The sequence below is a fragment of the Podarcis cretensis genome (genome assembly GCF_951804945.1).
Source record: "Podarcis cretensis genome assembly, chromosome: 6".
NCBI lineage: Eukaryota > Metazoa > Chordata > Lepidosauria > Squamata > Lacertidae > Podarcis > Podarcis cretensis.
Genome location: NC_137175.1, coordinates 40,763,960 through 40,791,520, shown reverse-complemented (window position 1 = coordinate 40,791,520; position 27,561 = coordinate 40,763,960). Strand labels below are relative to the sequence as shown.

At 44.0% G+C, this 27,561-nt stretch overlaps 1 protein-coding gene and 1 long non-coding RNA gene across 6 annotated transcripts in view; one reads left to right on the top strand and one right to left on the bottom strand.

Moving 5' to 3' along the window:
- LOC307218041 overlaps positions 1-27,561 on the bottom strand; it is a 355,464-nt gene that overhangs the window by 67,946 nt on the left and 259,957 nt on the right. The window lies entirely within an intron of this gene.
- Positions 1,806-24,391, top strand: LOC307217983 (uncharacterized protein). 4 transcript variants are annotated; one of them, XM_079980110.1, is made up of 7 exons: positions 1,810-2,254; positions 6,268-6,321; positions 7,214-7,273; positions 8,355-8,393; positions 16,759-16,785; positions 17,655-17,730; positions 23,778-24,391. In XM_079980110.1, exons 1-7 carry the CDS (start codon positions 2,161-2,163, stop codon positions 23,851-23,853), a joined length of 426 nt encoding a protein of 141 aa, XP_079836236.1. In that variant the 5' UTR covers positions 1,810-2,160; the 3' UTR covers positions 23,854-24,391. The 4 variants fall into 4 exon arrangements, with proteins under 4 accessions (XP_079836237.1, XP_079836236.1, XP_079836234.1 ...); XM_079980108.1 differs by having other exon boundaries at positions 1,811-2,254; positions 6,244-6,321; XM_079980109.1 differs by having other exon boundaries at positions 1,812-2,266.

Here is a 27,561-nt window from a genome sequence, read left to right as displayed (position 1 = left end):
CCCCATTAGCTAAAATGGTAACTCAGGTTAAGAACAGTTTCAGGTTAAAAATGGACCTCCAGAACGAATTAAGTTCTTAACCCGAGGTACCACTGTAGATGTTTGTGGGCGGGTATTTAACTTCTCCTTTACAGCACCTAGCCAAGCATTTTGTGCACTCTTTTTTCTTATGCAAAGCCTCATGCGATGGTGCCTTGAACAGAAGTGAGTGTTCTCAGTATCTCAGGTGGGCCCTAGTATCTCAAGTGTTGCTGCTGATCAATGCTAGGTCAGTGAATGGCAAAACAGCCATCGAGGAGTTGATCTGGGATGAGCATACTGGCCTGCCTTGTGTTACAGAGACCTGGTTGGATGAAGTGGCAGGTAAGTAACCTCTCAGCTTTGGCCACTAGAATTATTTGTACAGCAGGAGGCAAAATCAGTGCGGTGGGGAAGCAGAGCTGTAACGGTCTGTCATGATTGCATCTCCCCTGACCAGGTCCCTTTCTCCCAGTTTGTTGGGTTTAATTGTATGCATCTGAAGATGGGTGGCTGGGACAAAATAGGGATTCTGCTGCTGTACCCTGGGGCTCACAGTCTCCCTCAGCTAGCCAAGGAGGTCTTGGGGTTGGTGCTGGAGTCCCCCAAGGTTGTGCTAGGGAACTTTCATTCATGCGTAGATACCTCTGTCAGAAGCCCGACTCTGTCCCAAGTAATTTCTGGCCCTACTCATGCATCTGGGCGCACTCTGGACTTGGTATTCTGTGCAGAATTGGATGGTGGTGGTCTTAGAGTGCAGGAACATTCTATAGCTCCATTGTCATGGTTGGATCACTACTTTACGGAGTTCAGACTCACTGAAACTGGATACATTTCAATTTGTACAGCCTAGAGACGTACAAAGGATCATTGGAAATGTGAGAGCTACCACGTGTACCTGTGGTGGGGCACATGTTGTGCACCTTCTGGGATATTTGTCTACCTTTGGTTCCCACTCTGCACTCAGCTTTCATCTGTGGTTCCTAGAAGCTATCAGCATATGACATCTACACACCAGGAAATGGCTTCAGCTAGCTGGTGAAACCAGGTGGTTAGGGACTTGCCCTGCATCCGAAGACAGGCTCTGGCAGATTGAGTGGACAAGACTAATAGTGGTCCAGTGATCAATAAAGCAGTTTCTCCACGTGTTGTAGAAGGAACCTGGGTAGGTAGCCCATCTAGGATGATTAATTCTCTGATTCTAACTCTCGCAGGTGGCGCTGTGGGTTAAAGCCTCAGCGCCTAGGGCTTGCCGATCGAAAGGTCGGCGGTTCAAATCCCTGCGGCGGGGTGCGCTCCCGCTGCTCGGTCCCAGCCCCTGCCAACCTAGCAGTTCGAAAGCACCTCCGGGTGCAAGTAGATAAATAGGGACCGCTTACCAGCGGGAAGGTAAACGGCGTTTCCGTGTGCGGCTCTGGCTCTGGCTCTGGCTCTGGCCAGAGCAGCGATGTCACGCTGGCCACGTGACCCGGAAGTGTCTCCGGACAGCGCTGGCCCCTGGCCTCTTAAGTGAGATGGGCGCACAACCCCAGAGTCTGGCAAGACTGGCCCGTACGGGCAGGGGTACCTTTACCTTTACCTTTTAACTCTCCCGCTGCCATGTAAGATCTCTTTGGGAGAAGAAAAGGCCTTTTGTAACCCTACACAAATTCAGAATAGAGTCCCAAAGATGGTTGGATGGCTCCTTTCGGCAGCTGCTGCAGCTCAGATGGAGCCAAACGTACTGCTCTACTTTCCACATCAAAGTGGCCGAAAGGGGTCTTGCCATGCGCAGATCCCGCGATCTCTCCCCTCGGGCGGTGCAGAGAGCAGACCCGGCAGCACGCGGCTCTTCTCCCCACGTTTCCCACCCGCCTATCCTGAGCGCGCGCCCTCGCCGCCACCTCCAACCGGCATGCGCGCGGCTCTGGGACGTTAAGGCCGGGAACCGATAACGGCGGAGACGGCTCCCTCTCTTCACCCTCCTCCTGGAGCTCCTGAGCTCAAACCACTAGTGCTCACGCCCCTTGTCTGAAAAAAGCGCCGCCGCTCCCTTCCCCTCGAGTTGCTTCCCGGGCCCGCCACGTCGCGTTGCCTTTCCGTTGGGGTGCTTTCTGTTTTTTCTGACTTGCCCCAAAGGGTTCTCCTTTTTTTGCTGCTGCGATGGCCCCTCTCCCCTGCTCCTTTGGCGGGCCTTCTTTGTCGCCGTCGCCGCTGCTGCTCCTGCTGCTGTTTCTCTCCTTGTCCAGAGTTCGAGGTGAGGCGGGGTGTGAGGTAGGAATTCCTTTCGGTCATGCCTTGCCTTGCCTAAAAGACGGAAAATCTGGCACCTTAAATGTTGTCTGAAGGCTAAGCAAGGCTTCCTCAGGGATGGGGAGAAGTCCAACTCCTCCCACCACTCAGTGTAGGGCAGTGATGGCTAAACTTGGGCCTCCAACTCTTTTGGGACTACAACTCCCATCAACCCTAGCTAACTGGACCAGGGGTCAGGGATGATGGGAATTGTAGTCCCAAAACAGCTGGCGGGTCAAATTTGGCGGCTGCTAGCATTATCTATCAGATGAGCTGCCGGCCTCTTGTGTTGTTTTGGAGAGCTTAAGCACAAGAAAGCCACTTTCTGTGTATGGACTGAGAGGCCAGTTACTTCAAAACATGTAAATATAGGGCATCAAAATTCACTAAAAGTTAAGGGTGTCCTTTTCTTGTTGCCTTCAAAACTTCCTAAAAGAGTAAAGTGTGCAGCACTGAGGGTAAATGTGGTTGTTGTATATACCACCTATCTTCAGATATGAGGATTATACTTTAATTCTTGTTACAGATAGGTAGCCGTGTTGGTCTGCCATAGTCAAAACAACAAAAAAAAAATTTTCCCTTCCAGTAGCACCTTAAAGACCAACTAAGTTAGTTCTTGGTATGAGCTTTCGTGTGCATGCACACTTCTTCACCTTAAAGACCAACTAAGTTAGTTCTTGGTATGAGCTTTCGTGTGCATGCACACTTCTTCACCTTAAAGACCAACTAAGTTAGTTCTTGGTATGAGCTTTCGTGTGCATGCACACTTCTTCAGAAGTGTGCATGCACACGAAAGCTCATACCAAGAACTAACTTAGTTGGTCTTTAAGGTGCTACTGGAAGGGAAAAAAATCTTTTTATTTTGTTTTGACTTTAATTCTTGAAAAGCTGAAGGCCGTAATATGGCAAAATATACATTTGTTAGGGCCAACCAAAAGGTCACCAGCAAGGTTTCAAATGAGCTAGGATATTTGTTGGGGATTTGTCATGAATGCAACCCAGGATTGGAGGAAGAAAACATGGACTTCATATGAATCTGCAAAATTATACATTAGTTTCATCTACTCAAGATCCCTCAAGAATACAACACATTCAAAACAGGCTCTGCGGGGATATAGTTATAAAAAGTAGTTGCTCTAACTAGATGGCCAGTCTGCTTACACAGAGGAATGGATAGAACTGACCAGTGCTCCTTCGTTTTCCAAGGTTTTTGCCCCAAAATTGCCTGTTCCTATGATTTTTTTACTTTGGGTCTGCCTCTTGATAACATGGGATGTTGGATCACCTTCCAGCCTTACTCTGGTGCATTTAAGCAAATGGGTACAACTGTCCTTAAAAATGGTATTCTTCCAAGGAAAGCTGTTCTGCAATGTCATCTTTCTGGGAATGCTCTCTAACTTACTCTGCTATTTTAAGTCCCGTTTATTTAAGATAGCCAGCATTAATTGGACCTGTTCCCTCCTTGCATCCTTTGCACAGAGCTTACATTTATTCAAAATTTATACAGTTATTCAGACAGTTTTGAACTGGTTATGTCACAAATAATAATATTGTGTGATAGTTCCACCAATATGTTCCTTCCTTCCATTTTTGGGCATAGATATTTTGGGCAGCTGTGGTAGCATACATAAATAGTTTTTTTTCTGTTCAGTAGGTACTTCTCCACAAATTATACCTTAAAGAAAAGCTGCTGTTTTGTTTTTGTTTTTTGCAAAGTGTGATTAAAAAAATGATAATCAAGGATAGAGATGCAGTTTTGTTCTTCATCACTTCTGGGTTTCTAACACAGCTCAAAGAAGAGTAATGTAACCATCATGGATGTCCTATGAAGCATACTATTCTCAAACAAAATGTCATTATTATTATTTTTTATCTTTTCCGCGCTAATGGTGGAAGGCTAGATCTCCCTTTGTCTTGGATGTGACGCACTGAGATTTGCCTTTGTGTGCAGAAATTGAAAGTTGCTTCGTTGAGGATTTTGGATTACAACAGGAAAATAAAGAGAAGAAACTTAAAAATATTTCACACAGAAGCACAATGGACTAACCCACTTGCTAAACTAATTCAGATACTGGGGGTGATGAGCTTCCATTACCTTCTTTTTATATACTTTACATTTGCTGTTTATTCTGCAAATCTCCCCTGAAAGACTGATGTTTGAAATGCAAGCGGGATTGAAAGAATATCTTGTTATTGCCATTGTTATGGTTTAACTACAAAATTGACTGTGAAATTTTGACTTTGATTCTGGCAACAATCCTCAATGGAATGATAAAAAGAATTCTTGATGGGAGTTATGGGGTTTATCTGATGCATCAGCTTGTTAGCAGCTGGAACGAGATAAACAGAAGGGAATTTCGGATATCTGACCGGTGTTAATGGTGGAAGGCTAGACCTCCCTTTGTCTTGGATGTGATGCGCTGAGATTTGCTGTTGTGTGAAGAAACCGAAAGTGAGTAGCTGAGGACTTTGGATTACAACAGGAAAATAAAGAATTCACACAGAACTACAATAGACTAATCCACTTGCTAAACTAATTCGGAGGCTGTTAAAAAAAAAAAAGAAGGATCAACATTGGAAATGTTTTATTTGGACTATTTGGACTAATTAAGAAATGCAGTATGAGATTAGATCATCACCCCCTGAACTTCAGAGCATGGGAAGCCACCCAAAAGATATAATTTGGCATTGAATATTTGGGTTTTTTATTGTATTATAATTTGGAATGTTTTAATGTGGTTTTTATTGGATTGTTAAAATGGAAAATTTAATAAATATTATTTTTTAAAAATAGAATTACATGTAATGGTAGGCAGCTGTTTCCTATGCACTCTTTTATCTTCTAGTGTCCCCCCTTATGTTTTGTACTGCCTTGACTAAATCTCTCCAAAGTAAATCTTTTTATATATGTATGTAAATTTTATATATTTTACACCAAATATGATTAAAACAAAACAACCTGGACATTTTGCAGTAAAGAACGTGATAGGAAATTATCTTTGATACCGTGTCGTATAGCCTCTCCCCAAACAAATCAGGATGAATGCTCAAACAAGGCCGGAAATGGCCTTGGTGTCCGATTCTTTTCCTTTTAAAGTATGAAGGCTGCATGTGCTAATGCTTGTTCTGATTTTCCTGTTAGGAAGGCGATGTCCTACAATAAGTTTAGAGAATGACAGAATCGTAAAATCAAAAGACTTGCAGCTAGGTGATGAAATAACTCTAGGCTGTAAGAAGGGGTGAGTTGTAGGTCACCTTTTGTACCTACTTGTCTTTGTTTATAAAGGTAAAGGACCCCTGACAGTTAAGTCCAGTTGCAGATGACTCTGGGGTTGCGGCGCTCATCTTGCTTTACAGGCTGAGCGAGCTGGTGTTTGTCCGCAGACAGTTTTTCCGGGTCATGTGGCTAGCATGACTAAGCCGCTTCTGGTGCAACGGAACACCGAAACCAGAGCAGCACATGGAAACACCATTTACCTTCCTGCTATTTATCTACTTGCACCTTTTGGCGTGCTTTCAAACTGTTAGGTTGGCAGGAGCTAGGACCGAGCAACGGGAGCTCACCCCGTTGCAGGGATTCAAACCGCTAAACTTCTGATCAGCAAGCCCAAGAGGCTCAGTGGTTTAGACCAAAGCGCCACCCGCGTCCCTTGGCTTTGTTTAGAACTGAAATAAAAAATGGAAGAGTGACTGTGGTCCAGCCCGTGAACACATACAGTATAACAGTTGTGTAAAGTTTGTATGTGATCCTGCATACACTCTCGTGGGGAGTAGCAGTAGTAAATGTGGGGCTGACAATGCCTGGCAACCTCCTGCTCCAGAATGTGTTAAGGGTAAGTATCTTACTACACTTAAATGGGTTCCTTGGGAGGAAGCACAAGGTATAAATTCATAAATAAGTGTCAGAGCTATTGTGTTGCAGAATCCTTATTTCTTTGCTCTCTTTTCTGCCAGCTACCACACCAACTGCCCCACCAGCTGACCCACCAGCTGCCCCCACCATCAAACCCGGAAACACAACTCTTGCCCCAGGTGAGTTAGAAAATGTGACTTTAATATCTCAGATTTAAGTCAGGATTATCTTACTCCATGTATGCTAATAGGATATATAAGATTTCATAATGAAACCTCTTGGTGGCAGCATGGATGGGGCTCTGTTGTTTTCCTGACTTCTTGGGTCACAGCCACTTACCAAGATGGGGGAGGAGTGAGGAGAGGGGATCACTGCATCTGGTGGACCTCACACCTCCTCATCCAGTAGCAATCCATGATATTGGTTAGTGATTTCGCCCTTTCACCACCTGCTCCACCTGTCTGGGCCAGTGACTCACTCGTTGTTCCTGCTGGGGCTGCCTGCCACCAGGGGGCAGGAAGACCAAGGGGCAGAAGGAGTTTTCTCCTTCATCCCCACCCCCTGCCATATTGACTCACAAAAGAAAGCCCAAGTTTTGAAGTGCAGTCTTCCTTCTTTTGGTGGTGGCAGCAATGTGGGCATGGCAGTGATTTCTTCTTTTGGCCACTTGCTGGCTTTGCTCACTCCACCAGCCTACTCAGAGTTTTCTCTCTTTCATTCTGTCCCGTCTCCTGCATCCAGACTGCTAGTGGCGGCAGCAGTAATGGTCATTCTTGATTGCCCACGTGCACTCAGTCACCAGCTGGATGATGGACAAATCCAATATAGTATTAGAGAGAAAATACAGATAAAATCAGATGTTGAAATAAAGTTGGACTATCAAAAAATTCAAAATATAAATAACAACAGCAATTTATTTTTCATTTAAAAAACTATTTTAACTTCCTAAAGCTGAGTCCAAAGACAGTGTCCTAAGACCATGTGGCACCTTATATGGACTTTCCCGGTTCTTAATTTTGAGAGAAGGAGTAAGGGCAGTTGTAGTCAGCACTTCAAAATCTCTTTACACAGGTGGTCCAAAACCACCAACTACTGAAGACGGAGGAGAGGGCGCCGTAGACCCCGGACCAGGTAAACAATTGCTTTTCACTGTTATTGGTGGATGCATTTCAAGAAGTGGGGGGGGGGGGAGAGCAAGAATTGAGTTTATGGATAGAACCAGTGGAGGAAATGGACTCGTGTCAATATTTATAGAGATACGTCAGCAGAGAGAGGATTGATTTTATTAGAAGAATATCATGAGGATACTTGGGTACATGGTAGTGCTGTAGTAGTTTTGAGACAATGGAATTATACACCATAAGAGCAACCTGTAACAGAATGTTGTGCTGTGTGGCCTTCCTTCTGAACTGTGCCTATTCAGAATTTAGCAAGCTATTTCCCCCAGTCAGTGCATTCCATTTCCTTTGCCCGATCCCACATTCTGTTTTTGTTTTCGAACTGTCACGCTGTTCAGCTATTCAGCAAGGCCAAAATTGTCTATTTATTGAAATTTCAAACCCTCATAACTCAAAAATAAGATGAGATTTTAAAAAAGATTTAAACTTAGTTTTGATCATTCAATAAGTGTACAAAATATGAAGCAAATTGGATGACATGAGGTAAAAAAGTTGGATCACTTGATATGAAATGACCCTTAAAATATTGTGATAGAGGGTCTGGTCTTTATTCTCTTTTCTTTTTCTTCATTTTCTTCATTTGCTTATTCTTACTACTTTCCTATTTGTGGGGCTTTTTGCTGTTTTAGATGCTAGAGAGTCCTTTAGCTTTGCCTGGCTTTCTGTGAATTGTGTAACTTATGGAATGCTACTCTTTGTACTAAGACATGTCTTTTACTGTATAAGAAATTCAAGCAAGCTTTCCAGTTTTCTTTGCTTTCTTTAAAAATTTTCTAAACTGCTTTTCATAAATTCCAGTGCAATGTTTTATGAACTGGTAGGGCTGGTGCTGTGATTTTTTATTATTATTATCTCTATTTCAATAGCGCGCGCGCTCGCTCTCTCTCTCAGAGACAGTTATATTAGTGTTAATTGTTTTTACATGACTTTTTTTAGCTGCTACTATTTTATCTGTAAGTTGCCTAGACTCCCTGTCTGGAGGGAAACACATGACATAAATAAATATATAAATAACAACCCCCTCTTTTTTATAGGACCAGGTGCACAGACAACGCTTCCTCCAGACGATATAGGTACAGTTGAAAAGTGGTAGTGACAGCAAATTTATAAGCTTGTTTTTAGATTTGGTATTGCACTTCTAATGAATATGGCAGCTTTTTAAAAACAGGAAATGGTTTTGAGCTGAGAATGGGAAGTTGCCTTCCACCCAAACAGTTGGTAGCTTGCTAAGTATTGTCAACTCAGACTGGTAGCAAATCTCCAGGTTTTCAGACAGCGGACATCCTGGGCGCTACCTGGAGATGCTGGGCAGTGAACCTGAGACCTTCCATATATAAATATTCATTCTTATGTATTTATCTGTCTTGTGAGTACCCTTCCTCTGCATTGGGGAGGACTCATTAATCTGATCCGCCCCCCTGAGACTTAATGGAATTTGATGGGTTCTTCTGGGGTATTTTGTAGTAGGCAGCCAACAGTCCTCCTAAGACCTTAATCTCACATTGGAATAGGAAGATTCAGCGGGCTTTTGACATGATTGCCCCTGTATGCCTTCTCTGGCACTGTTGAGCCCACTTTGCTCCCTGGTTTTCTGCAGTACTTGCAGCACTGAAGCAGGCTGGAGTGCAAGAGATGTAAGGCTCCATATGAAGTTAACCAGACACATGTTGGAGTGTATGGCAGTGAAAGCTACAAAGGCTTTTTTTGCTGTTTCCATGGCATCCTTTAATAATTGTTCAGAGCTTTTTGGAGTGTTGTAGGAATAACTGTCATATATTGCAGTTGGAGAACGGCTGAGACAAATTTGCAAAGCATTTTGAGAAGAAAGCTATCTGTATTTTTGCTGCCTTGAATGCTACTATTACTGAAGTACCAAATGAGGTGATCAGTGCCCAGTCTTAACCCAGTTTTATGGGACCAGTTTTATTTTTGTGGCCTGAGGACATGGACCAGATACTTGTAGCTGTCCAACTCACAACCTGATTTATCAACCCTTGCTCATTATGGTTTATTTGAGCTAGCTGAGGGGTACAATAGAGTATGTTCAGGGCCTGGTGAATCCATCTCTGCATAAGCTGGTAATGCAACCCCATTAAGAAAATCCTGGACCTGGTATCACATCTCAGTCATTCCTAGCTTCAACTTCAGGTAGTTTGCCCTCATCCAACCCATCACTGCCTCCAGACAATGAGTACTCCTTTTGGCATTATCATTATCATTAGAAGAAAAACCCTTTGGTTGCTAGCAAGCACCTTTCACTAGTTTTGGCTAGTGCCCCAACTATGCTCTTACATGGACAGGATCTTACCTCTGTGGATCGCACATTGGCAACCTCACATCTGGAGTGCTGTCATATGCTTTGTGTGGGCTTGCCCTTGGGATTGCTCTGGAAGTGGCAACTAGTGCAGAACACAACAGCAAGAGCACTGAGTGAAGTAGCCTGTTGTGCAAACGTTATACCTGTGTGAGCAACTCCTTGGATGGCAAGTGGCAAGGGTCTGTAGACACAATCTCTTCGGAGTGTTCCGAACAATGCTATGGCGCTCCCTGGTACTGTGGGGACTTGTGGACTAGGAAACAGGACCGCAAATAACTAGAGAGAAATTTCACTCCAAGTCCTCCTGAACACAGGTAACCACACATAATTGTGCCTACTTTCTGCATGTACTGCAAACTCAAGCCACCAACCAACAGAACTCTTCAGGTAGAGGATACTTTGTGACCAACAGTTGACAACATAAAAGGAGAGTGTGGATAATGAGGTAAATGAATTTATGTATATGCAGTTAAGCAAGAAGTAAAAAGAACTGTCTTGGAGTGCTGGTAACAGGACTACTGTATAAAAATAGAAAATGATGTAATTGAAATGATGTAACTGAAAACTTAAAAAAAAGGAAAGAAATACGATTGTGTTTGATACCATCAAACTTGATATCCTCCTGGATTGGTTCCATAGGATGGGTATGGGGCACAGTTTTACAATGCCTCCAATCCTATCTCTCAGGCCTGTTCCAAAGAGTAGCACTGGGGAAGTACCCTTCAGCCCCCTGGCACCTGTGGAGTTTTATGGGGCATGATTTTGTTGGGATTCGCAGGATACTGAATAAGTCTGCAGGCTTCAACAGGATGATGCAATACTCTGTGAAGTGCTGAGTCAGAGTGACTCAGCAGGAGTGTGATTAATGTGATTGGCTATCACCTGTTTTAAAAAGAAAAGCCTGTTTAACAGTGGGTGTGGTTGCTGTGGTGGTTGTGCTGTGGTGTGGTGATGCTGTGTGGAGAGTATTCGTTTGCCTTAAGGAGCAAGTACTCTGTTTGGACTGTTCGTTTGTAAATACCTGTATATAGCTCACATTAAAAAGACTGCACTGGGAAAAACCTGGGACTCTGAGCGTTTATGCTGAAAGCGCCGCGAGGAATTTCGCGACAGGGTTATGGGCCCAGCACGCTTCCGCTGCGCAAGAGTACAGGTGGCAGTTATCTAGCCGTGGGTGCTGGAGGTGAGCTGCAGGGATGGAGCAGTCCAGAAGTGGCGTGTTGCTGGAGAAGCTGACGGCCACGAACTACAGCATCTGGTCGGTCCGCATGCAACACTTCCTCAAGCGTGAGGGCCTGTGGAAAGTGGTGGAAACTCCACCGCAGCCCCCTGAGGAGGATGAGGATGACGATGAAAAGCTGGCACTAGCAGAGGCCCAGCTTGAAAAGGATGAGAAAGCTTTGGCTACGATCATCCTTGGAGTGGACGACAGCCAGCTAGTCTACGTAGCTGATAAGGTGACGGCAAGTGAGGCGTGGAATGCGCTCAAGGCTGTCCATGTGCGAGAGACAGCTGGCTCACTGATAACACTGACCAGGAGGCTGTACCGGTGTCGGAAGAAACCGGGGGACTCCCTGGTCAACCACCTAAAATTCCTAACAGGCTGTTTCCAGGAGCTAGCCTTAAGAGGGAGGCCTGTGGGGGAAGAGGACAAAGTCTTTATAGTCCTGAGTTCCCTTGATGACAGCTATGATATGCTGGTCAATTCCCTCGAGTCTGTAGAGACTGATAAGCTGACTCTGGAATACATAACTGGACGGTTGTATGCAGAGGAGGACAGGTGTGCAGAGCGAAAGATGACCTCAGCCCAGCTGTTGGAGCATCCCAGAGGGAACAACAGCCGGGAAGACCAGAGGTGTCGGGAGCCGGAGAAACAGCCAGGAGGAGCTGCTGCAGACCAGCCGGTGGTCAACAAAGTAAAAAGGTGTTTTTGCAGCAAGTCCAGTGGACATCTGCTGCGGGACTGCCCGAGAAAACAACAAAAACAGCAGAAGCACAGGAGGCAGCAGAGAGAGTCTACCGCTTGGGTGTCTGCAGATGGTCAAGAAAATGAAGAGCTGTGGGTTCTGGACAGTGGAGCTTCTCAAACCTTTTGTAAAAGAAAAGGATTGCTAACTGATGCTAGGGCCTCAAACAAAAAACATGTAAGTCTTGCTACGGGCCAGAAAGCTAATGTGGTTTGTGAGGGGGAGGTTGTGTTCCCACAACTGGGACACACATTCAGGAATGTGTTGTGTGTGCCTAGTTTGCAAAACAATCTCCTGAGCATTCCTGACTTGGCAAAAGCAGGCTTTGAAGTAAACTTTGTGGGAGATCAGTGCCAGATAAAGCAAAATGGGGCAGTGTTGGCAAATGCTAACCTTAGAGCTAATATGTATGTACTGCAGTGTGAGTCTAAGGTTGCTAATGTGCAAAATGTCCCAACCCATGATATGTGTATTCATCTCCTGCACAGGCGTCTGGCTCATGCTAGCTATAAGGTGCTAAACAAAACATTGGAGTTGTGTGGGGGAATGAAAAACATTAAAAGTTGTGATAATTACTTAGACTGTAATATCTGCAAGGAGGTTAAAAGCAGGGCTTGCCCAGTAGCAAGAGCAAGCCAGAGAGAAACCAAAAAACCACTGGAGTTGATTCATGCTGATGTAACTGGTCCTTTTCCACCAAGTGTCTCCCATAACAAGTACTGTTTGATTCTAGTGGATGACTATTCTAGATTTGGCTGGGTCTATCCATTGAAGCAAAAGTCTGACGTTGCCCAAACTTTGAAGTTCTGGGTAAGAAGGGTAGAAAGGCAACTTGGCGAAAAGGTGTGCTCTATTCAGACAGACAGGGGAGGAGAGTTTATGGCAAGCTCCCTAAGAAACTGGTTGCGTTCCCAAGGGATTAAACATAGACTTACCAATGTGGCAACGCCTCAGGAGAACGGAGTAGCAGAGCGTAGGGGAGGTGTCTTGCAGACACAAATGAAAGCATTGTTAGCAGATGCAAATCTTCCAATTAAATACTGGGCTGAGAGTATTAAGACCGCAAATTATATTGGGAATCGCTTGTGGTCAAGGGTACTAGATGACATACCCTATAAGATTCTCTATAACAAAAGTCCCAGTTTGCAACATTTGAGAATCTTTGGGACAAAGGCGTGGGTTGACATACCTGTAAAGAACCGAAGAAAAGGTGGGAAAAGGGCACAGCAGTTGCTATTTCTTGGGTATGAAAGTGGTACGAAAGCCTACAGGTTTGAAGATGATAAAAATCTTTTGAGTTATAGTCGATCAGCCAGCTTTAATGAGCAAAGAAATTGGCCCAAGATACATGCAAACCTACTGCCAGAAAAAGTTTTACTGCCGAGCGTACCTGATAAGGCAGTTGAAACAAAGCTAAGAATTGGCAGCTCTCCCAGAGAAACTGAAAGGGAGGAGGTAAAGGTTGAGCATTTTTCTCCAGCTGCTAGCATGGAGCAGGGGAGAGAAGAAAGTGCAACAGGGACAGGAGGAGGTAAATCTCCAGAGTCAATCCACCCCAAAAGCAGTCCTGAAGGTAGCCCAGGGGGTGAGGTTAATCAACCAAGGAGGTCTTCAAGAAGTAATAAAGGTCAACCTCCAGACCGTTATGGGTTCCCAGCCACCATAAACCAGGTTTGTGTAACTGAGCCAGAAAATTTTGAAGAAGTGCAAGAGTTACCTACTCTAGAGAAAGAGGCGTGGTTAAAGGCAATGCAGGCAGAGTATAACTCTCTGCTAAACAACAATGTGTTTGTACCTACAGAATTGCCTGAAGGTAAAAAGCCCATAAGCTGTAAGTGGGTTTTTAAAGTGAAAAAGCTGGCTGATGGTAGTTGTCAGAGGAAAGCCAGGTTGGTTGCAAGGGGCTTTACACAAAGGAAAATGATACATTATGATGAAGTGTTTGCCCCAACAGCAAAGGCTGAAACAGTAAAATCAGTTTTAGCAATGGCAAGTCTGAGAGGGTTAAAAGTTAATCATTTTGATGTTGCCTCAGCATATTTAAATGCTCCTGTTGACACTGAGGTGTATTTACAGCAAATACCAGGTTATGAGCTGGAAAAAGACAGCATGGTGTTAAAACTGCAAAGGGCACTATATGGTTTACACCAAAGTGCACGTCTATGGCATGAATGCATAGACACAACTTTGAAAAAGATGGGATTCAAACAAAGTCTGGCTGATTCCTGTTTATATTCAGCAATGGTGCAAGGAAGTGTTTGTTATTTACTTTTGTACGTTGACGATATCTGTCTAATAACAACTGCACAAAAGCAAGTGTCTTGGTTTATAAACAGCCTAGGTAACAAATACAAACTGAAGCATTTGGGAGAGATTCAGAATTACTTAGGAGTAGAGGTTCAGAGAAATGAAGAGGGCGTCTACTCTCTGAGTCAGAAGGAAAAAATTGAAAAGTTACTGAAGACATATGGAATGGAGAGGGCGAATGAGGTTGACACTCCCATAACTACCCAGTACAGAAATGAACCAGAAGGGCAAAAATGTGAGAATGCAACAGCGTTTCATTCTCTGTTGGGTTCTCTGTTATATTTAAGTTGTTGGACAAGACCCGACATAACATTGGCAGTGCACATGTTAAGCCAAAGAAGTGCAGACCCGGCTCAGAGAGATTAGGTAGCACTTAAAAGAATCCTAAGGTATCTGAAAGGCACAAAAGATTACAAACTGGTGCTGGATACAGGATATGATCAGCAAGTGTATGCATACACTGATGCCAGTTGGGGGGACAGAGAAAATGGAAAATCTACCACTGGATATGCCATATATATTGGAAATGCCCTGGTTCAGTGGAAATCCCAGAAACAAACATTTGTTGCCACAAGTACTTGTGAAGCAGAGTACTCAGCCATAAGCGAATGTGTGTCACAAATAGAGTGGTTTGCTTGTCTAACAAAAGAACTTGGAATACCTTCTGAAATGCCAATCACTGTGCTAAGTGACAACATGGCTGCACAACAGCTTGCTAACCAACAGAACTTTAAAAGCAAAAGTAAACATATAGCTATAAGATACGGAAATGTGAAAAATGCTTTGGAAAGAAATGTGTTAAAGGTACAGCACTGTAATACAAAATGTAATGTGGCAGATTTGTATACAAAATGTTTGGATGCTCCTAAATTTCGAGACTTAAGAGAATTATTAGGTCTCAAGCCTTTGACTTAAGGAGGAGTGTTGGGATTCGCAGGATACTGAATAAGTCTGCAGGCTTCAACAGGATGATGCAATACTCTGTGAAGTGCTGAGTCAGAGTGACTCAGCAGGAGTGTGATTAATGTGATTGGCTATCACCTGTTTTAAAAAGAAAAGCCTGTTTAACAGTGGGTGTGGTTGCTGTGGTGGTTGTGCTGTGGTGTGGTGATGCTGTGTGGAGAGTATTCGTTTGCCTTAAGGAGCAGGTACTCTGTTTGGACTGTTCGTTTGTAAATACCTGTATATAGCTCACATTAAAAAGACTGCACTGGGAAAAACCTGGGACTCTGAGCGTTTCTGCTGAAAGCGCCGCGAGGAATTTCGCGACAGATTTTATCCCCAGTGCCTGGCACAGTGGTGGACTCAATGATGGCTAATAAACTGAGCATGAAACCTGGTAAGATGGCAAGTCTGCAGGTGACAGATCCTGAGACTGGGAAACAGTTCAGTTGCTTGTTCTGAATGGGGTTGGACTCCCTCTAAAGAAGCAGGTATGGAGCTTGGGGTGCTATAGGGGTGCTATTTGTGTAACCAGGGGGCCAAATGGGTTCAGTGGCTAGGAGTGCCCTTCTCTTGACTTCAGCTGGTGTGATAGATACAGTTCTTGGGTAATTTAGTATGGTAGTACAGGCAACATGCTCTGTATGGTGTTTCCTTTTTTAATATTTTTAATAAAGTTTTCTTGGTTTACAAAGGTATGTGCAATGTCTCTGTAATATTGGGTTTAGAAGCTGTAGCTAGTAAAGAATGCTGCTATAAAGCTGCTGAAGGAGGTGCCCATGGACAGTACCTAACATCTGTGCTGAAAGCTGCACTGACTGCCAATATGCTGCTGAGCCAGGTTTAAAGTCTTGTTATTGGCATGTACAGCCCTGAACAATGTGGAACCAGGAAACCCCTTACCTTGTATACTACTGCCTGGACATTTTGACCCTCAGGAGATGCACTCTCAGTAGTGCCATGTCCTCCTGAGGTTCATCTTACGTCCAATAAGACCAGGGACTTTAGTGTGGCAGCGCCTGCCCTTTGGATTCTGCTTCAAGTGAACATCAGACAGGCTCCAGCTTTCTTGTCATTTAGGCGCTTGCTTAAAGCTTGCCTATTCACTTGACCTTTGCTTGGGATGTGATTCAGCTGTGTTGCTATATTAACTTTATCTACTGATTTTGAATATATTTTACAATTGTTTTATGGCTGTAAGACGCTTAAAGATACATTTGTATGTGTAGGCTTTCCTGACTAGATATTACTCTATTTCAGATTCTGTGTATATCTCTGACATTGTTTATTGTTTGCTGTTGATTTTATAAATGTATATTTTAATACTTACATTACTTGATATGTTTCTAACATTTCCATAAACTGCTTTGGGATGATTTGAATCACTAAAGTAAGTGATTTAGAGGAACAAATTTGGAATGTACAGTTGTACCTTATTTTATGACCGGGATCTGTTCCGGAGTCCCGGATGCTATACAAAAAGTACGCACGACAAAGCACCACTCTGCACACACACACGGAGCATTTGCACTTATGTGCATGCACAATTTAGTACTTCTGTGCATGCGTGAGTGGCAAACCCGGAAGTAACCCGTTCCGGTACTTCCGGGTTTGCCGCGGACGTTTGACGAAACGAACGCTCGACGAGGCAGACTCAAAACGAGGTACCACTATATGTGAAATTTTTAAAAGTGGGAAACCCATTTCTTGGTTCCAGTGAAATTCAGTCTTCCGTTGTGTACTGGAGTAGATTAACTCCAGTTATTAGTTGTACTATATTTTATTCAGTGTGTGACACACACAAATGCATACATGCATAGAAAGAGAGAGAGCACGCTACGATCTGTAACAATTACGGTACATCGCTTCAAATTTTAGCTCACTTTTTATTTACTTCTTTTCTAGAATCTGACAACACCGCAATTATTGTTGGTAAGTAATTACAGAGCAAGTTACTTCAGTGTACAATCGCTGCTATTGTACTTTTCATGCCTTGTGATGTTGATTCTTTTTCAAATATGCTTAGGGTGCAAACTTTTCTCCAAGATCTGCTGTTTATTTATTTATTTGGTGAGGCCAGCTCTGTTTCCTCCACTATCTTTGCTCCTGTAATGTACATAGCTGTCTCTAAATTCAGCCCAGACTTCCCCCATGCTGTGACTTCTAATGTTCTTGCATCTGGGTGTGACTGGGGCTTTTCAAAAATCCTCAGGAGTAAGGGTGTCTTGAGCTCAGGCATGCCAACTCTAGGGGGCCTAGTGTTGAGGTGGCTGTGTGTGAGAGACACATCGCAGGGCTAATGGCCAGCTCCTTCAGAGTGCTTGGTCTCCTCCGCTGCACATGCATGACATGATACGTGTGACATCACACGCATGCTGGGCCCCCTCAGTCTTGGGGGCAACCTGGTGCCTCTGCTTCAGCTTCACACACTGCTTGGGTTGGAGAGTTGCTCTTTGACTGTCATTAGGGCCACTCAGTCTGCAGAGTTGACATCTGTTAGGGCAGGAAGAACTCTTTGCTGCAATCATTCTCTGAAGACAACGGCACATCTGCCCCAAAAGGGGGTGACTACAGATGTACACTGGATTTGCTGCTTGAGGTATGTATGTGTCTAGATACTTACAGTACTCAGTAGCACATGAACTTATCCACCTGAGTGACTTTAATGTAAATAGAGCATTGCAAGGTAACAACCTGTCTTGTGACTTCTATTAATACTATTGCTTTTCCTCAACAGAAAAATAATTACTTTGTCTTATTAATTAGTACTATGGTATATCATTCTCTTTTTTCCCTTCAAGGATGTATCCTGGCTGTTTTAGTTGTGCTTGCTCTAGTTGCTGTATTTTGGAAATACCGATCTTCTGTGAAAACTGGGTGAGTCAGCCCAAGAGAAGCTGTCCCTGATTCTCTGTAGCCTTCTTGGTTGCTGAGTGAGCTTCCATACGCTTCTTGACTTCTACTTTGCTCACACTTTCCGCATACATGTGCTTAGTGTTCAGAAAGGGCTTGCACATTTTTTCTTGAACAGTTGCACTAATCTGCTAGCACAGAATAAAAGCTAACTAAAGCAAAGTAATTATTCTAGAACGGCTAGTCAGTATTTTATCCCATTTCCAGCACTGGTGTTCTGATGTGACAGAAATGGTCCTTCTCAGTTTACATCAGCTGTCTATGCCAATGCTGACTTCACAATGACTATTCTTTCCCTGAAAATCTTGAAATCTACTATTAAATAAAGTTATAAAACATTATTCTCTCTTTTACAAATGTGTACTTGCGGTCTGTGATTTTTGCTTTCAGACATAGTAAGAAAATTGATTTGTTGAACAGTTCTGTCTAAAGGCAGTAATGTTTTGTTTTGGTTTTTTCCCTAGAAGAATCTAGACCAGTGCTGTAATCTAAACCAACAATTTGCAACAATAACTTATTCTGCACATTTCTCTTGCATGGCTTTTCTTTCTTTTTTTTTATCCAGAGCTGTCCATTTTTGTTGTAGCTTTGTATGCATGATTTTACTGTTTTGATATGATGCATATATTTTCCCATAGTTTGTGAACACTAATTAAGCTGTTTCCATGAATTAATTCAGTAATTATTTGTTATCAATATTCAGTGCAATGATTTCTGTCACAGTTTGGTTACATGTCTTTTAACACTTTTGTGGGATTCAGATTGGATACCCAAATCATACTTATTGTTTTGTCAGAGGCAAGAGTTTTGTTTGATTCAGAGGCAATAACAACCCCAGTGGAGAGAAGGGCAGGCTCTCTAAGAGGAATCTGTTAGGAGTCACTATTTTTCTATAGTTAGGCTGTGTGTCTCCCATAGGCCTGGGTGATATATTGATCTCAGGAGTGAACCATAATGTCACCTTCACTCAGCAGTATATCGCTTGTGAGACTGCCACCGCTGTTGAGTCCCTCTGCTAGCAGCGCTCGCTGAGTGAAACCACCATCCCACTCTGCCCTCATATGGTACAAAGGGAGAAACAAGCTGCATAGTTCCTCCCTCTGCATCTTTAAACTGCTTGGCTGAGGAGTGTGTGGCTGCCCTTGCCTCAGTTGAGCAGTTTGATGGAGCATCTGATCCCACCATTGGCTCACATTATCCAGTGGGGGTGAGGGCTCCATGAAACTACTTGACTGCAGAGTGCAGTTGACGCTCCCCTCAGCTGAGCAGTTAAAGGATCCCCCAGCCCAGCATTGGCTCTTGCAAGCCAGTGACATGGTGGGGGATCCTTTAACTGCTCGGCTGTGTTGGAATGAAAATCACGACAGACGAGTAGTGGGTGCCATGTGAGGAGCGTCTCTCGAGCATGTCTTGAGGAGTCTCTTATTGAATATTACAGCATTGCCACATATGTGCTTGTTGCTGATTGGTCAACACAAATACAAGGGTTGCATATAGGCATTAATCATCAATAGACCAAAGGCTGGGAAAGGGAACACAGAATTGGGCAGGCGTGAAAACCTCCTTGTTAAACTATTACTAGTGATTAATATAGCAAGACTTGTTCCATAGATGTGGTCAGCCAAGCACTAAGAACAGGTCAGACTAAGAACGAGTCAGAATGCAATGTTTTCTGTTGTGCAGAAACAAAACTTTCCTACATCTCCCCCTTTTATTTAAGGGTGAGTGGGACAAAAATATTTCAGGATGCGTGGTTTGCCAGCGCATGCCCGAAATAAGTCTGCCCAGCGATGTTGCTATGTGATTTCAAGGTGAATGGGACAAAAATACTTTGGGATACGTGGTTTGCCAGCGCATGCCCGAAATAAGTTCGCCCAGCGTGGTGCTGTGTGATTTTAGGGTGAATGGGACAAAAGTACTTCAGGATACGTGGTTTGCCAACGCATGCCCAAAATAAATCCGTCCACATTTTCCCTATTATTTACTGTTGGTGCTGCCATTTGGCAAAATAGGCAGCAATAATTTTATTGGGTGGCAAAGGGGGAGAAAAACACTGAGACCAAAGGCATATGAGACCAGGAATGCATTGGATGAAACAACATAACAAAATTAATACACATATTACGACAATAACATATTGAAAAAGATTACGAAGCCAATTCAAATTTGTTAACCAACTAGTGAGCCACTGGGTAAACGACTCCCATAGGCCAGAGAATTCAACGTCTTGTTTAATGTGGTGTGTAAGATTTTGCAAATGAGAGATTTGGCGTTGAATAGCTTTTGAATTATCTGTGATATTAAAACAACACATATCATTTATTTGTTCACAACCATAATGATGAAGCATTAGCAAATAACCAATAGCTGCGCGGTAAGAGTCCATGACGCAATTCACTCTGTTCTTTATTCAAAAGGTGAAGAGCTTGTGATGTAGAATTCAAGGCTTTTGCTGCGGAGCAAGCTAAAGAGTTAATATTCCTGCTATTTCGTACAGCCAATCCAGGGACTCCTAAAAAAGAGACAGCTAAAAAGATATATTCAGATCTGCTAGGGAGAAAAACAAAATCGTTACAATCATTAGTCAATTCCACAGAGCGGCGATATCTAGAGCGGGACAAATGATGCTTTTTGTCACCGGTCCATTGTTCCACTCATACAAAGATGGTGGATTTCCAGTTGAGGGGGAGTGCAAGCTTACTCATTAAATTGAATGGTAGCTTGTAATTGTTGCAATAGGTCTCTGCCCCACAGATTGAGGTGGATTTTCAGCACACAGGGCTGGATGTATGCAATGGTTTCAGAGCTATCAGGCAAAGAAACAGGCAGCCACTGTACGCTTTTGGAAGAGGTTTGAGGTCCACCCACACCCCAAACTGCAGAGGCAGACTCAAGGGGCCACGTGGGGTCCCAGCAATTACTGGATATTACAGAAACGTCTGCGCCTGTGTCAATCAAGCCTTCCAGAACTTTGCCATTGATTTTATACTTACGAAGAAGTTTCTGTTCACCGATCCTCTGGATTACAGCTAATAGCTGCGGAGAGAGGGGACAGAGCTGGTGCAAATTATTATCCATAATAGAAGCAGTAGGATGAGAAGGGAGCACCACCAAATGCGCCCAAGACTCACCCTTTTTCAACTGCATGGGCATATGGCTCCAAAGTTGAACCATTATTGTGCCCACATAGTCAGGATCCAGAACTCCAGGAATAACCTGGATTCCTTCTTTCGCTGCAGAGAATTTGGGCAAAATTAAGCCTGCGACCTTAGGAGGTAGTGGGCCTGCCAATTGGGTGGGCATGAGCACGATTTCACCAGGTAAAGCAGTGTCTTTGGTTTCCTGATTAATTAAATCAATGGTGAAATCAGAAGGTGTTTCCGTAGGAAAATTGTCAATGGTGGAAGCTGACGGCAATGAGCTCTCTATTTCTCCTGGCCCGAGAGTGGGGCCAACAAGGAGTTTCCCGAACTCCTGCACTGATTTGCCCAATGATAGCCTTTACCGCATTTTGGGCATTTTTTGGAAGGTTTAGCCTTATTGGCATTACCATTCCTATGCGCCCCACCGCCAGGTGCTCTGCATTCTTTTGCAAAATGACCAGGGCGCTTGCAGTTAAAGCAATTACCTGTTGGTTTATTGCCTGCCTGGATGGCACCGGCAAGCAAGGACATTGCATGGCTCTGGCTTCCGATTTCCGAACAAGCCTGGATCATATCTGCCAAATCAAATTTAGGATGATTAATGATTGACTGCAAAGCCTTCTTACAGTCGGTATTTGCATTTTCAAAAGCCAATTTTTTCATCAATTCATTCTGGGCTGTAGTGTTATCAACCTGCCTAGTAACTGATTCTTTCAATCTATCTATAAATTGATGGTAGGGCTCTGAATGGTGTTGCTTAATACTAACAAAAGAGTTCATCGGTTGCCCTGAGACAGGGACTTTCCGAAAAGCGCGCTGTACACAGGTCGCAGTGTGACTAAAATGCAAAGGTGTCGGCGTCGCCTGTGCTGGTATGTTATCATATGGACCAACACCGAAGAGTTGGTTGGCTGAATGCTGTGGATCAGCCAAGGCTACTGCGTTATGCTTAAATTCACTTTCAAAAACTACGTACTGAGCAGGAGATAAAAGCATGCGCATCAAATCTTTCCAATCTTGGGGTAGCATTGTATAACCATTAGCGATCCCCTCCAGCATCCCTATCACATAGGAGGATTTTAAGCCAGAATCAGTAATGACCCTCCTTAGTTCTCTCAAAACAGAATAAGGAAGTGTCTCATAAAACACCTGTTGTTGAGCAGTTCCTGCGTTTGCATAGGTGATAGGGAAAGCAGATGGCATTTCACCAGCCCATGCAGACTCCTCCTCTAAGGATAGGAGCCCTTTCTGTCTAGCTAAAGAAAGCGCGGTGCGCACAGCTCCTGTAGGAGAGCACGCAGGGGCTGTGGCAGGCAAGGCAGGCAAAGGAGAAATGGGAGGGGTGGATGGGTTTGTGGGCTGAGGCGTAGGGAGGGGTTGGCAAGGCTGCGATGGAGGCAAAAGCTTTGGATAAGGAGGGGGGGATTGTCTGCTACAGCCAGAAAGGCAGGGGCCGAAGGAGACGCCTGGGGCCCTAATTTAGCAACGGCGTCTGCACATTTCTGCCAGGTGAGCAGACAATGAATCAGAGCCCTTGGTTCTGCAAAGAGGGTCTTTCCGATCTTTTGCCAAGTCTCTACCTCCAAGGACCCACTCTCAGGGTAGGAGGGGCATTGGCAAGCAATCTCCAAAAGCAATTGTTCAATTTCTTTCAAGGTAATATGAACACCCACCGCCCGCTGTCTAACTAAAGAAAGCAATTCTCTAGCATGCAATTTTTGGAATTTAGTCAATCCCCCCCCCCCCATACTCAAGAAGTAGCGCGCTTGAGACTTTTCCAGTCGAGTGAAGTACAGGGGCTTGGCCGCGTAAGGGATCTGGTACGTCGGGGTCACCAGATGTTGGAATGAAAATCACGACAGACGAGTAGTGGGTGCCATGTGAGGAGCGTCTCTCGAGCATGTCTCGAGGAGTCTCTTTTATTGAATATTACAGCATTGCCACATATGTGCTTGTTGCTGATTGGTCAACACAAATACAATACAAGGGTTGCATATAGGCATTAATCATCAATAGACCAAAGGCTGGGAAAGGGAACACAGAATTGGGCAGGCGTGAAAACCTCCTTGTTAAACTATTACTAGTGATTAATATAGCAAGACTTGTTCCATAGATGTGGTCAGCCAAGCACTAAGAACAGGTCAGACTAAGAACGAGTCAGAATGCAATGTTTTCTGTTGTGCAGAAACAAAACTTTCCTACACGGCTGTGGGACGCATGGTTGCCTCCCCTTGGCTGAGGGGAGGTGGAAGAGAGGCTCCTTCCATCCCGCAACTGAGCAAAGCCCGATGCTGCTGAGGGATCGGTGGTCGCTCAGTTGGGGGGTGGGAACCCTTCTGCCCCCAACTAAGCAGGGAGCAGAGGCCAGCTGCATTGACCCCAGCCTGTAAGGCGCTAGGGTGAAAGGGCCTCAGCTCCTGCAGTGAGAACTGCCTCAGTTTCACCATACGTCTCGCCGGCTGGGGCAGTGCAGCTTGTTTCAGCATCGCAGTGCATCACCAAACTGTGATGTTTGGCTGGTGATATAGTGAGATGCTGAAAACTTAGCGTCAGCCAGCCCTAGTCTCCCACTCTTATATCTGTTGTGTTTATATAATCTGCTTCACTTCTAATATCCTGCAGTTGCTAACAATCAGTGCATTACATCTTTTTCTGTAGCTTCTGGAATTGATTTTCCTGCTCAAGAAGCAACAGCATTGCTACAGCTTCAGTGTGACAGTTACTTGCATTACTTTTTAAAAATGAATAACATGAAGTGGAATGCAGATGTATTTGTGTGTTGCTTTTCTCCTTCCTGACAGGAGAAGTAAACAAAATGATGTAATGGTCAAAATATAGGTGTTAATTTTAAATATTTTATTTTTACAGAGAACCTGAAGCTCCTGCTGGCCCTGCTGAATTTGACGCATCAGAATTGGAACCCAAAGGTTCCAACTTGGAGTAGCCTTCTGCAGTAAAGCTGTGCTCCAGCACCCTTCCAGCTGATTGTTATTTCCTAACAGTTCTCATTTGGAACTGTTACTCTACAACTGGAAATGAGAATTGAAGGAAGAACTATGTGGAAAGCCAAAGCAATTTTCATTAAAAACTGGCCATCCAGGCTATCCAGCTACTTGAAGCATGAAGCAGTACTGGGCCCCAACAAAACTCTCCATTTGCTCTTTCTTATGCATAGAACTGGGTTCCAACTTCCCTTGAAGAATGTCTCTTAAGTGACGCAATCAAATACAGAGCCAAGCAGAACTGATTGTATATTTACCCTGGCAAGGTGCATTATTCTTCCTTCAAACCATGGAAAGATGTCATGGGTTCTGTGTAGGAAATGTGAAATATTACAATTTGTTTCCTAGAATCTTGTCCATCTCACGAAACGGAGGGAGCAAGTGTAGCTGTTAAAATTTACCAACCTTTTGACTTCCTCAAGCCTTTCTAATGCAGAATTCTAAAAGCTGCCTCGATTTACTTACAGGATTTTCAAAAGTGTAAACAACAGTAATATATGCCTAATTATATATATATATATATGATTATGAGAGTCATAGGCAAACAAAAGCTCTACATCCTTAACCAAAAAATCAAGAACACTTTTTCAACACCTTAATTTCAGTGGGAACAAGTTAAGTAAAATAACTCTCCCATTAAAATCAATTAGAGTGAAAAGTGCAGTGCTTCATATGGTTTGAATTAAAGCTTGCTATATTCATGAAGGCATTCTGTTTGTTATACACTGTTTTTAGAATATAAATTGTTCATATTTATTAATTTAAATTGATTAAATATGTATAAAGAAATGTTGTTTATCTTAGAATGTGTGCAAATAAATTGAAATGTTGAATAAAAGCCACTAAGTATTATCACTAGCTTTTCTACTCCCAAATGATCAAAGCAGCCGATTATACACTGCAGTTTGGGTTGATACAGCTAATGCCACATAGCTGTTTCCAATCGCTTTATGGCTATGCATGATGCATAGAAGCATGATGCAGTGAAGATAGATGTTTGTAGGCAGGTACTTAACTTCTCCATTGGAGCACCTAGCCAGGCATTCTGTGTACTCTTTTATCTTATGCAAAGCCTCACAAGATGGTGCCTTGAACAGAAGTGTGTGTTCTCAGTATCTCAAGTGGGCCCAATAGCTCAAGTATTGCTGCTGATCAAAGCCAGGCCCATGAATGGCAAAACAACAGCCATCCCAGACTTGATCTGGGATGAGCATACTGACCTGGGTTGTGTTACAGAGACCTGGTTGGATGAACTGGCAGGTGAGTAACCTCTCAGCTTTGGCCACTGGAATTATCTGTACAGCAGGAGGCAAGATCAGTGCGGTGAGGAGGCAGAGTTGCAGTGGTCTATCATGATTGCATCTCCCCTGACCAGGCGCCCTTTCTCCCAGTTTGTTGGGTTTGAATTTGTGTATCTGAAGATGGGTGACTGGGACAAAATAGGGATTCTGTTGCTAAAGCCCCAAGGAGGTCTTGGGGTTTGTGCTGGTCTCCTCTCAGCTTGTACTGGTGGACTTTTAACATTCATGCTGAGGCCCCCCTGTCAGATACATGAGTCTGTCCCAAATAATTTCTGGCTCTACTCATGCATCTGGGCGCACTCTGGATTTGGTTTTCTGTGAAGGATTGGATGATGGTGATCTTAGAGTGGAGGAATTTTCTACAGCTGCATTGTCATGGTCAGATCACTACTTGGTGGAGTTCAGACTTGTTGAAACTGGATACATTTCAATTTGTACAGCCCAAAGATGTGGACAGAATCCTTGGAAATGTGAGAGCCACCACATGTGTACTAGATCCTTGCTCGCCCAAGTCCAATGGGCGAACTTGCTGGGTGGGTGAAGGGAATGGTCAGTGCCGCCTTACAACAAAGTTCTAACATGCCTACGGGAGACAGTTAAAAGACCTCTATTGAAAAGGCTGTCCTTGTATTGGATAATTATTGACCAGTTTCTAATATTGCAGGTGTGGTGGCATCCAGGAATTTCTGGAAGAGTTACCCAGATCTATTTCAATCAGGTTACAGGCCTGGTCATAGGAGAGAGACGACTTTGATTGCCTTGGTGTGGATTACTTACACCAGGAAGTGGACCGTGGAGCGTGACCCTCTTCAAGATTAATATTGGGAGGGAGAGGCTGTACTGTAATTACTCTAGCGGCCAAGGCAGGGTGGTAGAGGATTGGGGTAATTTGTACATGCTTGACCTTTTGTGGGGTGTATGGGGTGTTATGGGAGTGTTGATACCTGTGGTGGGGCACATGTTGTGAACCTTCTGAGGTATTTGTCCACCTTTGGTCCCCACTCTGCATTTAGCTCTCACCTGTGGCTCCTGGAAGGTATCAGCATGTGACAACATCCACAATCTAGGAAATGGATTTAGCTGGATGGCTATACCAGGTGAGGGCAGCTGATGAGTCTCAAACCCTCAGTGTGTTAGGGATTTATCTTGCATGCAAAGACAGGTTCTGGCAGATTGACTGGACAAGACCAATAGTGGGTCCAGTGATCAATAAGGCAGTTTCTGCACCTGCTGTAGAAGGGAAGGTAGCCCATCTGGGAGAAGGAAGTCTCTGATCCTAAACCTCCCCTGCATTGTAGAATGTCTTTAGGATGAAAAGGCCATTTGTAACTACACAAATCTGGAGTGTAGTCCCTAAGATAGTTGGATGGCTCCTTTCAGTAGCAGCTGCAGCCCAATTGGTACCCTGCCTTCCTTTGGGCCACATCAGTGAGGCTGAGAAAGGGGTCTTGCTGTCTAGGCCGTAGAAGCTTACACCCCAGGGGAGGTCACCGGTGCTGCTAACACCGCTGTTTGACTACACCCCTGGAGACACATGCCATTGTCTCTCGAGACAGATGGGTGCAGACAACAGCAAAACTTGTGTGTATGTGTTTGCAGAGATAGTGCTGGTGGGTGGATGGATGGTGGCAGTCAGCACTGCCCAATCCTCTTCTAAGCTAAACTAATGAAGAGTACAGGAGAACTGCAAAACCTTGGCATACCTGCTGCATTGAAACGGCAGTAATTCTTGGCCTATTTGGTATTGATACCAGATGCCCAATGTTGCGTTGTTCACTTAATTCCTATCTGTACTGTACACTTAAAGCAGTATCCTATCACCTTCATCTGCCCCAGCTACAACAAAACATGTCTCTGCTGCATCATACTCTACAGTCTAGGCAGGCGCTGCAACCTTCCAACAGTTTAACTTCACCACTAAGGCAGATGGATGCCAACAAATAATACGTCAAACAGTCATGGGATATGTAGTTGGTAAGGGTGTTGAGACTTCGGGGGCTCTTATTTCCCTCCCAGTGCTAATTTGCATTGAGAGTGTCTTTAAACTACTTTTGTTGTCCACTGACGTTATCTTACCATTCTTAATTTGGGAACAGTAGTTGCTTTGGAAAATGATAATCAAGCATCTCTGAATGACATGACCAGTCCAACGAAGCTGATGTTGAAGAATCATTACTTTGACACTGGTGATCTTTGCTTCTTCCTGTATACTGACATTTGTTCTCCTGTCTTCCCAAGTGATATGTAAAATTTTCTGGAAACACCGTGGATGGAATCTTTCAAGGAGGTGGAGATGTCATTTATAAGTGGTCCATGTTTCACAAGCATGAAGTAAAGTTGGTAGTACAA